Consider the following 12,352-nt stretch of genomic DNA (forward strand, 5'->3'; position numbering starts at 1 on the left):
TTCCATATACCTTCTTTGCATCAGATCATTACTGAACTGGTGCCAGTGGTTCTCCATGTGTACAACCACAGGAGTGACCCAGCTGAGACAGTGTCACTGCAGCGTCTGGGAAGAGATGCAGGTCACTGCAGTGACAAGAAAGATCTTCCACAAGATGCAGATTTCCAAAGCAGGTTTGATTTGTTCTCATTAGAGTTGACATAGATCTTCTGTCATTCTACCTCCCCTGAATATGAAAGAAGGCAGCTCCTCTACCTCACCGCAAAACAGCTACAAGGGCAGCTACAGACCCAACGTTATTTCAACCCAGCAGATGCTGTATTAACAAGATGATGATGACTAATCAGAAAGAGTATCAACTGCCAACAAGCAAAGGAACTATATATACACACACACAAAAAAAAAAAAGTGAGAAAAAACGTGGCAATAATCTGATAAATTCTGTTACCTGAGAACTAGGAACAAGGGCTTTCCACCAGTGACCGCCTTTCACAAGGTCTACATCACTCAAGGGCATTGACACTTTGCCAATAACACAGTGGCGTGAGAATTTGTCAAAATCCACTACGGTTAAAAGCAGAGTTCTTCTCTGGGCTTCTAAAAATGGGATTTCAAATGTGTACCTCTCTTCAAACACTGGGTTCTGAGTTTTGCGCTTAACTCCGGTCTGCTTGGAGTTCTTCTGGTCTGGAAGCAGGCAGATCTTCACGTAGGGGTTGGAGTGAGCCATATCTTGCCTGGAGCCATCATATGAAATCGGGGGAGGCAGGTCCTTAGCCTCAATGACTCGCACTATTAGGTAATTATGCAACAGGTCATACTGAGTGCTGAAGTGCAGCATGCCCAGCTGGTACTTTGATAAGATTTCCTCATCTGTCAAGGAGTCCATATCATCGCTATTCGAGTCAAGAGAGTACAGTCTTGGCTCAAATTTTCTAAAATAGTCATCTGGGCTATAGGTTTTCCGCAGGATAGTTGGCTGAACTATTTCTTTCTTGGCTCCTATTATTCCAAACTCAATAGGTTTAATGTCAATTAATGGAGAACTTGGCCTCCTCGACTCTAAACCTAAATGAGAAAAATGCACAGAAATGATTATTAGAAACTCAGTTCATTACAGACCCAAGTCACATTGTGGCTCTTTGAGTTCAGCTATTCTGCATCTATGCAATGCCTCACACAGCAAACATTGCTAAGTGGGACTTCTCACCATTACATTTGCAAACAATTAACAGTACCCTTAGTAATGCTGCAGTGCAACCTCAACTACGATTTTTTCACCTTGTCCATTTTCACCATGCACATGCTTCAGCAAAAAAACAGGGCTGACCCCTTCCACTGTGCTCCTGTTGAGCAGGATAAGATTTTAATCAACATACCTTCAACTCTACTTGATTCCCTGTCTAAGAGATGAAAGAGCAGGCAATACACTCTGATTTTTATTTTTTTCCCCACAAGAATTACATTAATGTTGGAAGGACGACCTTACTTGAAATCCGCCTGGTGAGGCTGTAAGTGGACCGTGATGCATCTGAAGACGACCGCCTTCTGTCAGGGGAAACATCCTGAAGAGTGGGAGGCAGTTCACTGATTGTATTATCAGAGTCTCCATCTTTGTCCTCATTTTGGCTGCTTATCCTGTTATAACGAGAGACCTTTAGGTGATTCAGCCCAGTAAAAGGACAATATACAGAATAAAAATGTATTCAGATATTCTGTGTCTAATCTTGTGTGCACATCCCTGGGTGCCACAGGGTATCTCCTTCATATCTATTTGGCAAGCAAAAGGCTGAGCAACTGACTTCATGCCTATGTAAAAGGGAGATGCTTTATCTTTCTGCTTGCCTTTCAAACAAGAGCATATCAGCACCAGCGTGTGACACAGGCTACAGAGACACGTGTGATTTGGACCTCAATCAGCAATAGTAAATTCAGCTTTGAGGAAAAAAAAAAAAAAAAAAAAAAAAAAGCCCTCATAACATGAGCTTATTGCTGTAAATCCAGAGCCACCCTTTGGAAGCATGGCCATCACCAGGAAATAACTAGCATGGGAGCCACCATGCTCAGACACCTGAATCCCTCTCTGAGTAAAATATTACTTTGCAATACAACACTAAGGTTTCAAAACTCAGTAAGTAGGATTAATTAACAGCTATCTATTGACATCTTTTTAAGTAACTGGTTCCATAAACCAGAGGTGACTCTCAAAAGACAGGAATTTTACTGCCCAGTGGTCTTGGTGAGGGAGGAAAGGGACAGAGGGAAGTCAGCAGGATCTCACTAACAAAGTAAATGTCAGTGAGAGCTGTAGCATCCTTGAGAAGACTCAGTAGGAGACTGGGATCATAAAGAAGCCTGCATAAAATTCCTATCTCAGCTTAGTTTTCATCTATTAGAGCAGTTCAGTTAAACATCTCAACTTCTCACAGCTGCGGTGGTTTGCACCACTGGCCAGGGCCTCCCAGCTTTGTATGGAAGAGCAAGAGCCAGCAGTAACCCAGCTGCACCTTCTGAGGTGAGCCACTGCTAGAAATCTGCAGGTGGAAATGAAATCAAGCGATGGTATGAGACATGTAAACCATCATGCTAAACTAATCCATGAGACAGAGTACTCAGAAAAATAGCAGCAGATCACGAGGAAAGCATCAGCGTGAAATGAGCAAAGCAAGGGGAACACTGCTTAAGCCTTGCTCCTGATTCACTCATCCTATGTTCATGGCCAGGTTGGGTATAAATGAAGTATGTTGAATCATTTGCTCTAGCAATCAATGACTGAACTAGAGCAATAAAAATGTTCTAGAAAAAAAATGAAAAAAAAAAGTTGGAAACTCATAGAAAAGCCCCCCTGAATACAAAATAGACTTAAACTAGAATTTCTTATTAAAATTCACAAAATTCCCGTCAGGATCTAGCGTACATGCAAATACGCACCAACCCAGACTCACACAACTCATCCACATCAAAAAATAAATCACGTCAAATCAAATCTAGGAATCAAAACAAAACCCTATATTAAAGAGGGCATGCAGTATTTGCACAATCCCGCAGCCCATTAAAGGCAATCCAAACCATGCAGTTTGACATACAACCAGCACTAGGAACACAAATAGCTTTTTCATGCCCAAATGCAGGTCTGCACAATCATATGTAGTATTTGGACATCTTTGTGTTTGAGAAGCAAATGCACAAAATGAGGAGAAGGCAGGGTGAAAAGGGAATCAGGAAGAGAGGCATTAAAGATGTTCTACAACGGGTAAACGTAATAGTGAGTTAATAACGTACAGATGACCTTTAGTAAGGAAATTGCTACTGAGCCACAATAATTTTTCCTCAAATAAACTTTGGCTCTGGTTAAAGCAGCTCTGTTTCTGTTTAATCAGAGCCTTTGGGAAGAGGAGTCGCGTTCTGATTTCAATTTAATCTCACAGAGTGTGCAGCATTTATCTTTGGGTTTTTAGGGAGAATACTCCATAACAGGCAGTGCTGACAAACACCCTCCTTCCCAGCCCATTTTTGCCAGGACTGGGATGCAAGCACTCGTGAAATAAGAAGCAGCAGCTACCATGCATTCAGGTCAATAAAATTAGCCTCAATTCAGTAAGATTTTATTTATTTATTTATTTATTAAGTTGCTACTGGAGGCTACTATAAAAAATTCAGGAAGTGAGAAAAATAAACAGCCTCCCAAGAGAAAAGATTTCAGCTTGCAGCTTTAGAGTTCCCTCCTGAATTTCCAGGACATCAGGTGTCTCACAGCTGCCAAAGAGAAAACCTTTGGCAAAACACAAAGGACAAGCTATCAAGCATGGGCATTCAGGTGTTTGCTAAGTAGGCAAATGAAGACCATAAAATTAGTTCTTCCCTAGGGACTGAGTGGGGAAGTAGGAAAGGAACACACTGCACTGTGTATCTGCATCCTGGGTGCATGAAGAAGTGGCAACAGTGAAAGATCTCAGCAGAAAGCCTGGATCTGGTTGTAAAACACTTGCAGGCTGTGAGCAAGGAATACAATAAATTGATTTGTTCCCAAATTCAATGCATGTATCTAAATGCAGAAGTGTTATCAAATCCACCTTCCATTTGAGAGGTTTCCATTGAATCTAGAAGCCTTCTTTAAAAAACAAATAAAAAAAAAAGTGTGTGTGTATCAATTAGCATACACGGATGTCTGAGCACTTTAAAAACACACCCATTAAACACGTTATGCTGAGACCAATTCCCAACCCCTGCTCTGCTCACACATCTAACCCCAGATATTGTCTCCTACCTCCAAAAATGCATAAGGAGATTGAAAAGTGTAAGATTAACAAAATGAAAGTAAAAACCTTCAACTTGAGAGCTGTAAGCCAGCTGAGGCTGCACAGCATCATTTCCACCTTAAATCCACATGCACAAACAGCGCAGCCCTCCTATTGATCTGCGAACAAAATACATCACTTCTGTCTCTTGCCTTTTACTCTCCCTTCCTCTTAATTTTCCAGACCCTTGCTTCTCTACAGTTCACCTTCATCCCTTTCCTCTCAGTTGCATCTCTTCAGCTCCTTCCTCACCTCCTCACTCCAGCCAGTTGGGGCTGCCTCACTGCTTTCCAACAAGGTCACCCCAGAAGCTTAAAGCATCACCATCCTTCCTGGCAGCCCCTGGGGTCCATCCCTGCTGGAGAGCAGGATCCAGCAGCCTTCTTCAGCAAGCAGAGCCCTACAACAATGTGTGTCAACAGCCACGCTTAGAGATCACAAGATTTATAGTAGTACCAGAGGAGATGGTGATTCCGTCATCCTAAGGCACGACAGCATCCATGCCTCCACTCCAAGCACAATTACTTGGTTCCTGCCTGCCCTTCCCAGGCACTAGCTTTGGAAACTTGCCTCCTCTCATTGCTACAGCAGAAAAGAGAAGCCCTAATTGTACCAGGCTGCCTGAAGCTGGAAGGAAAGAGAGATGTGACACTAAAGGCACAGCCCTGGGACATGACCCAGGCTGGGGGCTCCTAAGTCCATCAGTAAGTGCAGCATGAAGCATGATGTGGCTGAAGAACTGGGCTTTTTTTTTTTCCTAAGTGTGCTGCCTTCTGCTTTTGGTCACTGTAAGAAACTAACCACCGAGGCTTTCAGATGGACTGGGGGAAAATAATACAGGCTGGAGACAGCATTTTGTGAGTCCAAAGGTCACCGTGTTTTCAGCCTGCAGCAAAGTCCAGCTCATCCACAAAGTCACCACATGCCTGAGTTTTAAGGCCACAAGAGGAGCAGAGCCTCCATGCTGACAATGCCCTGGAGGCAGACAGAGGAGCCAGCAGCCCAAACCCATGGGGCCAGTCACCCCCCACCTGCCCATCGTATCCCTTCTGCTCCCCAGCACAGCTCTGAAGCACCCTCTCGCACCAAGCCTGGCTGCTTGTTCCCAGGTATGTAATTGTTTCTGCAGCAATCTTTCTACGTCCAATACTGCTACCTCATCACTGTGTTCTCTTGTGCCCAAATGCTTTCCTATTTAGCATTGATTTTGCTTCCATTTCCCACTAATTGCAGGTGAATCCATTTCTGGGCATATATCAGACTCTTAAATATGCTGCTCCAAATTTAAAAACCACTCTAACACATCTCGAACATTTCTATTTTTATTGCTTCAGTATTAATTACCATCCTATTCTACCATGATTCAAGAAGGTATAGAGACAAGACTGTGATTTAAACATGAGACAACTTATTTCGTGCAGCCACAGCACGCAGACCTTCCAGACCTAACAGTGGGTGAAATTAACCGAGGGCCTTAGTGCCCAGGCACAACATCTCAGCAGCGTGTGATGTGCTAAACAGGCAACTCCTGTGCCCTAGTTTCTGGACACAGTGAGGTTTAGCCATCTCCATCAAGTTCTCTGCCCTCACAGAAGACAGCCCGGCCCAGCAGACAGAGCCAGCACTAAAATCCAGGAGACCTCTATTTTCTTCCTGGTTTCACTAATGCCTCCACAGCCACGTCTGTGATTCCCCGAGGAGAGGGTGTAAAATGGGGAAGACATCACTGCCTTTCTTCAAAGCACCAGGTAAAGCCAAAAGTTGTCACTCTTGTTCTTTACTGATTCAAGAGGAAATCTTGAAAAGTACTAAGGTGACGTAAGAGATCAGGTCTTGCCAAATGAACTGTCAGATGGATTTCCCCTTAGAACACGTAGGAGGTATTCCTTTCATCTTCCTAGGTTATGACCATCTTAATGCCAAAACAAGAAAATTTTCTGTAACAACCTCATCAGCATTTCAACTAAGCTAAAGTGCTCCAAAGGCTGAGCATGTGCAAAGGAAGTAGGACTTCGGAAGAAAAGTATCTTTAGATGCCAACCCAACAATTAGCTTGCTATGCTAGCTTACAAGCTAACTTCTGTTTTACCTAGCAGAAAGTGTTCTCCAGATTCCCATTATTATTTGAGCTAATGGGACTGCTGTTTTTTTTTTACCATTGAGTAGTCTATGCTCCCACCCTCAGCAGGAGACCCTTCCTTAGGGTATGGCATCCTCTGAACTCTGAAAGTCCTCTCACCATTTCATATTAACTCTCCCACCACAGCTGAACAGCCCTACCCTTCAGTTAGGGCTGTGGGATTGTGCATCTAAACTTACAGCCAGGCTGGAGTCTGAGCAGGAAAAGGTCCCAGGATTTCAACTTCATCTTCATTTGTTTGACAACAGCTACAGTCGAAACACTTCTGACAACAATTTCTACAAGTCCACCGGCACAGCAAGAGATCCGAGATCCTAGCGAGCAGACCCTGAAGCCATTGGAAACCAAAGTACAAGATTACAACCCATCAATAGCTATTGAGAAATAACATTCAGCTGTATTTATGTTTGTGTTTCTGCAACAGCACATATTTATTTATAAAGAACTATATTTATTCCCTCTATATCAACAGACATGTGCTGTGCAGTTACTAGTCCAACTTCAGGGATGCCATAACAAGGCAGGAAAATAAGCGTTCATGGCAGGTACTTTCCCTCTGGTAGCGATGTATTATTACATAGGTTGGCAAAAGGGTGATTTGCAAAACACTATGGCGTAATGACATGCTGGAGTGGAATCATGCTCGTTCTACCACGCACATCAACAAACTAATAGATAGGCAAATGTATAACAAAAGGAATTTAAACCAGAAGGTAAGTGAAAGCCCCAACTTAATTCTGCAAGAGTCTATTTAATTTGAAAAGCTTAACATAGCAACATGAATACATTCCATCCCTGTAGATACATCAGCATGTAATATTCATATGATCCATTCGCATACAGCATTACAGCCCAACAAATTCACCGCCAAAATGGATTAGCAAAAGCATACTGTCCGCATTCCTCCCCTCTGCTAGGACGATTAACTTAATGAAGAACCTACAATGATTATTTTTTTTAAGTTACTTATCCTAAAAAGTATTTCATTTCTGAGGTTTCCATGGTGGCACCAGGAGCATTTCCTGTAGCAGCGCTCCTCTGCTTTCACAAACCCATCACAAGCCCCATCGGAGGGAGGACAGATACTGCACCATGCCCACACCATCCCTGCAGCCTTACTTCCGCTCCAGAGCTCTGCTTGCTTCAAGTGGAGCAGAAAGCCCAAACTGAGGCCATCTCCCACCCATGGCAGCTCCAATTCTGCAGTAAGAGGCCTTACTGAGCAGCACCAGGCCACTGCCAGTGAAGGGAATCGCTCTGTGGTCCTGGAGGACACACAGCTGCGAGAGCACTGCACGTCCCCATCCAGAGTGGAATCACTTTACAATTGTATGGGAACTTGGAAAGTTCATTAGAAGCTGAAGAAATGAAGCACGTGAGCGTTTCTCCACAGATATCCCCCAAAAGTACTTGGTACAAGGGCGCTATCACACTGCAAAAAGGATGTGATTTCTCTTGAGAATGCAGGTCTGCAGAGAAGACTCCACAGGAACATCTTTCAAGCTTCAGTAAAACAGTTTTTCCATAAACAAAATCTGAGCCTTGCAAAAAGTAAAATAAATTAAAAATTACCAGCCCTGAATGTGGTGCATTACTTATATCTAGGACATCAGTAAAGAGTCAGAAAATACGAGACAATCCCCTCAGGATGGAGCGAGGAGACAGAGCAGAGAGTGAATCATCAGATTAACTCACCTCATTTATTGGTTCCAACTGTCCTTTTAGACATCCATGATGAAGCAAAGGGGAACAAAATGAAAGAGACAAAAACAGGTTAGCAATGCTCAAATAACTTCAAATGTTCTGCCATGGTGTGCCCCAGACTGGGACAGGCTTTTATTTCTGGCAGGACGGTCAACATTCGGCAGAGGCAAGGTCTCCTGGGCAGGCATCGGCTTCTACTGCTTCCAGCCCTGTCCCGCTAAGCTCCCTCTGCTTCCCAAGGAGTGAAACTCCCAAATCCATCCTGAAGCATGAAAATCCTGCTCAGTGCCACCTTGCTAAAGGGCTATCATGTGCGACCACTTTGCTTTTTCCTAATAACCTGTCTCTAATTGCAGCCAACAGCAAACCGCATCCAAACGTTCCAGTTACATGCCGCGGTGGAAAAGGCTTTCATCCAGAACCTGCCCTTATCAACAGAGCTTCAAGGGCAGCTCGTTAGAGGCAGCATTTCTAGGAGCGCCTCTCCGTTGTGCACGCATCACTCGAGGTAGCCGGGCTTCTTCAGCCTCAGCCTCCGACGTGACTCGGAGGAGAGAAGACCCGAAGTCAAGTGCTCAAAGCCTGCGTCGTGCACTCCAGCTTGAACACTTGCACTGCAGCCACTTCCCCAAAGGCACAGAGAAAATCTACAGCAAAGGAAGAAATTAGCGCAAGCCAGTGTTTTAATCACGAAGCCGTCCTTGCAACATTATACCCACCTTGCTTCAGTTACAACTGGAGATTTAGCAGCATTTCATGTGCCTGCTGAAATGCTTTTCCTACCTGTCTCTCTTGCTAATGATTAAGAGTTTTTTAATTGTGCTGGCTGTCCTTCTGTAAAAGGGAAGTCCTTAAAAAAAAAGCAGCAAAACCAAAACTCCTCTTCCCTACCCATCCATGTGTACAAAACTATGCTCAGGGACAATATGGACAAGAGACGGCTTCTATGAAGAAGCCAGGATGCCTAAGATGAGTTCAGATCCAAGATCACTTCCGTGGGCTGCCCTCCAGCACAAGCCTCCCTTCCAAACTTCTCCAAAACCAGTGCCTGGCAGGAAGGCTGCAACTCGTTTGCAACAAAAATTAGAGACTGAAAACGCTGCAGTGCAATGTGACGAGAGCGATTAGATACCCGCGGACCAACTGGTTAAGGAAATCTTGAATGGTTTAAAGGGCTCATCAGTCCTTATTAATGCGAACTTGCAGCCAAGGTGCCGCAGCCAAAGCGGCGGCGGTTTAGCGAAGCTGCAACAATAATATTTAAATTGCTGTAAAATGAACCTGCTGGATTCCTGCCACGCAATCAAACGCCGTAGCACGCGCCGTGCAAAAGAGGTGGTATTTCTGAGCAGCCCATGGGGACTTGAGGCAGGCTGGTGTCACACAGCCGTGCTGGAGGCCACCACCGGCCACCAGTTAAGGGTGAATGCTCGCGTGTGTCACCAAGCCACAGCACAAGTGCCACAGGCAACATAACAGTGACACTGTGACCACCCCGAAATCTCCGCCAGGAGAGGGGAGGGCAGAAATAACAAGAGCTAGGCATTACTGTGCAAACGGGCAGCCAAGTCAGCAGTGCCATGCAGGGTATAAGGGCAGGGACCCATGAAAGGAAAGCAAACAGGAGCAGCTGCGTGCATCCACCTGGGTGGCGTGGGGCAGGAGGTGGGCGCTGGGGAAGGGCAGAGGCTTGCAGAAGGATGTGACAGAAGGCAGTAGGGGGCCGGCACCCCCAGCAGCACCCATGGGAGGGAAATCTGCTCCAAGCCAGCACTCAGAGCAGGGTTAAGGTACACGGTGGTGTCCCCCAGTGATGCTGGGATGGGGTCTCCATCAGTGATGGCTGTGTTGTGCCCCTCCTGCGGCACCCAGCACAGCAGTGTGGAGACAACAAGGTCCCCAAAGCCCCACCACCCCAACGCCACAGCCTGAGGACAAGGGGGTGACCACCGCGAGCACCAGCCCAGGGGTGCTGCCGGGGTGGTCCCCAAGACCCCTGCTCCACAGGGGGATGGCAGGGGGGGAACGGTCACAGATGGCGGGGGACAGCAGGGGGCTGTAACAGAGCTCCAGCTCCTGGACGTCTCATCCAGCTGGAAACGCTCTGCTCATCTTAAAATTGGGGGTGCAGCCTCCGGAGCCACAGAGATTGAAAAACAAGCGGCTGGAAACTGCAGGGCCGGAGGGACAAAATCGCTCCGGATTTTACAAAAACCGCCCCAATTCAGCCCAGCCTTACCGGGGGCTCGGGCTGGCCGCAGCCGGGGGCGCTCGTTTTTCCCCTTCTTCCCCAGCCTCTACCGGGCCATGCCCAGGCTGGGGGGCTCCCAAAGTCACCGCCACCCCACGGGTTTCCTGCGGGCTTCGGCAGCCCCCTCTGGCTCAAGGCTCCCAGTCCTCGGGGGGGGTCTCCCGCAGCCGGAGCCACCCCGCTCCTACGGACGGACAGTGCGGGGCTGTCTGCGATGTCCGGAGCACCACGAAAAGCCGGGGTCTCGCTGCCAGCCCCTCGCCCTCCTTGCCCGGAGCCCCCAGAAGTTCCCCCAAAGTTGCGCGCACCCAGCGCGCTGCGCCCCAGCCTCGCAGACGGCGCCTACAGCGCACGGCGACCCCCCCTTTGCCCCCTCCCAGACCCCCTCCAGGCCGGATTCTCCCCCTCAGCACCTTGGCTCCGCACCCACCTGGATGTACGCCATCTTCCGCGGGGCTCCGCTGCGCCGCGCTGCGCCCCCCGGCACGGCACGGCACGGCACGGCACCGCCCCGGGCGGGGAGGGGGCGGCCACGAAGGCACCGCGGGGCTGGGGGGCGCCGTCAGGGCGGGGAGAGCCGCCACCGAGGCCCCCCCATCCCCGGCTCGTCGGGAAAATGCGAGGGGGGCTTCGTGCTCTGAGGGGGGGGGAGCCGGCGGGCGGCCACCCGGCACGGCTCGGCACGGCTCGGCGCTGCCCGCGGGTGCAACAGGTCCGCCGCAGCACGGGCAAACACTGACCTCCAGAGGGCCCGGCGTGGAAATTCAGGGCTGGGAAGCCCTCCTCGGCCCCCGGGGGGACGCTCGGGAGAAGCCCAGGGATGTAAGTGTGGAGCTGGCGTGGCCGCGCTGGGTAACGCGGTTGTTGCGCCTGTGCTTTCCTCCGAAGAGCTGACGGTAAGAGATGTCCTAAACGCACCTGAGTTGTGACAGGGACGCGGTTGTTGCAGGAGGTTAAGTGCACGGAGTTATAGCACGTACGCTCACGTCTCCCCGGGTGAGGAGGAGCTGGAGGAAGGTGCCCACAGTCCCTGCTGAGCATCGCTGCTTGGCTTCGTGCCCACCTGCTGAGAGGTCAGCCCCCAGGCCGAACAGGGGGCATGGGATGCAGCCCAGTGGTGGGAACTCTCGCGCAAACCCCACCGAGCAGGTGGCTGGGCCTGGGTAGCATTTAAAGGGAGCTCAGTTAGGGAAGCGGCCCATTTTGAGGTCAATCTCCCAAAAATGAAATCTCAGGAAAGGTGGAGATATGGGGCTGTTCCTCTTGAGCACCGCCTTGGCAGCACACAAATTACAGCATCCCTACACACCGCCCTAAATGAAGGCTCCTGCCCACAGCCTTGGAGGAAATTCTGTGGCTGGCACCTTCCCAGCCCACGGGTTTCCGCAAAACCCTGCACAAAGCCAGCGCTTGTGCTGTTGGAGCAGAGTGCCTGTATCCATGTGCCGTTCCTTGGGGAGATGCACTGCTGCCCACCAGACAGGGGCTTGTAGCCGTCCTGCTGCCAGCACACAAATACATACCTTCAATGGGAAACAGCCTCCCAGACGGAGATTTTCTGACAGATCCTGGCCCCAAGCTCTGGAGGGGACCAGAACTACTGAAGCCCTGCATGAGAAATTGCAATGCAGCACCCTCCTGCTTTCCTTTCCTGAGCAAAGGCATGCGTTGAGAGGAGAAGAAAAAAAACCATCTTGTGCCCAACGTGTTCGCCATGCAATGCAGAGAGGGCCTGGTTTGTGCAGTACCAATGAAAGATGAAGGGCACTTTGTTGGCAAGCCTCAAGCACACTGCTCTGAGCAAAGCACAGATGCAGCAAGGCCAGAGGTTTGCAGCCCAGCCCAGCAGAGCATTTGGAACCTGCAAGCTGCTAGGTGCCTCCCTGCTGCCCAGCACCCCGATGTGTCGCACCATAGTATGGTGAGAGGTAAAAGCATGCTGCTCTGCAGAACAGAGTT

The 12,352-nt window shown here is 48.5% G+C and overlaps 1 protein-coding gene across 1 annotated transcript in view; it reads right to left on the bottom strand.

The window, feature by feature from the left end:
- SYT17 (synaptotagmin 17) overlaps nt 1-10,984 on the bottom strand; it is a 36,058-nt gene extending 25,074 nt beyond the window's left edge. The window contains exons 1-5 of the mRNA XM_082772192.1: nt 10,824-10,984; nt 8,134-8,151; nt 6,618-6,766; nt 1,490-1,638; nt 449-1,068 (exon numbers count right to left, since the gene is read on the bottom strand). Of these exons, the coding sequence (XP_082628318.1) occupies nt 449-1,068; nt 1,490-1,638; nt 6,618-6,766; nt 8,134-8,151; nt 10,824-10,838 (951 nt within the window). The 5' untranslated portion in view covers nt 10,839-10,984. The remainder of the gene's footprint in view (nt 1-448; nt 1,069-1,489; nt 1,639-6,617; nt 6,767-8,133; nt 8,152-10,823) is intronic.
- Between the last annotated feature and the right edge of the window lie 1,368 nt (nt 10,985-12,352).

Source organism: Aythya marila (assembly GCF_965140915.1).
Source record: "Aythya marila genome assembly, chromosome: 15".
NCBI lineage: Eukaryota > Metazoa > Chordata > Aves > Anseriformes > Anatidae > Aythya > Aythya marila.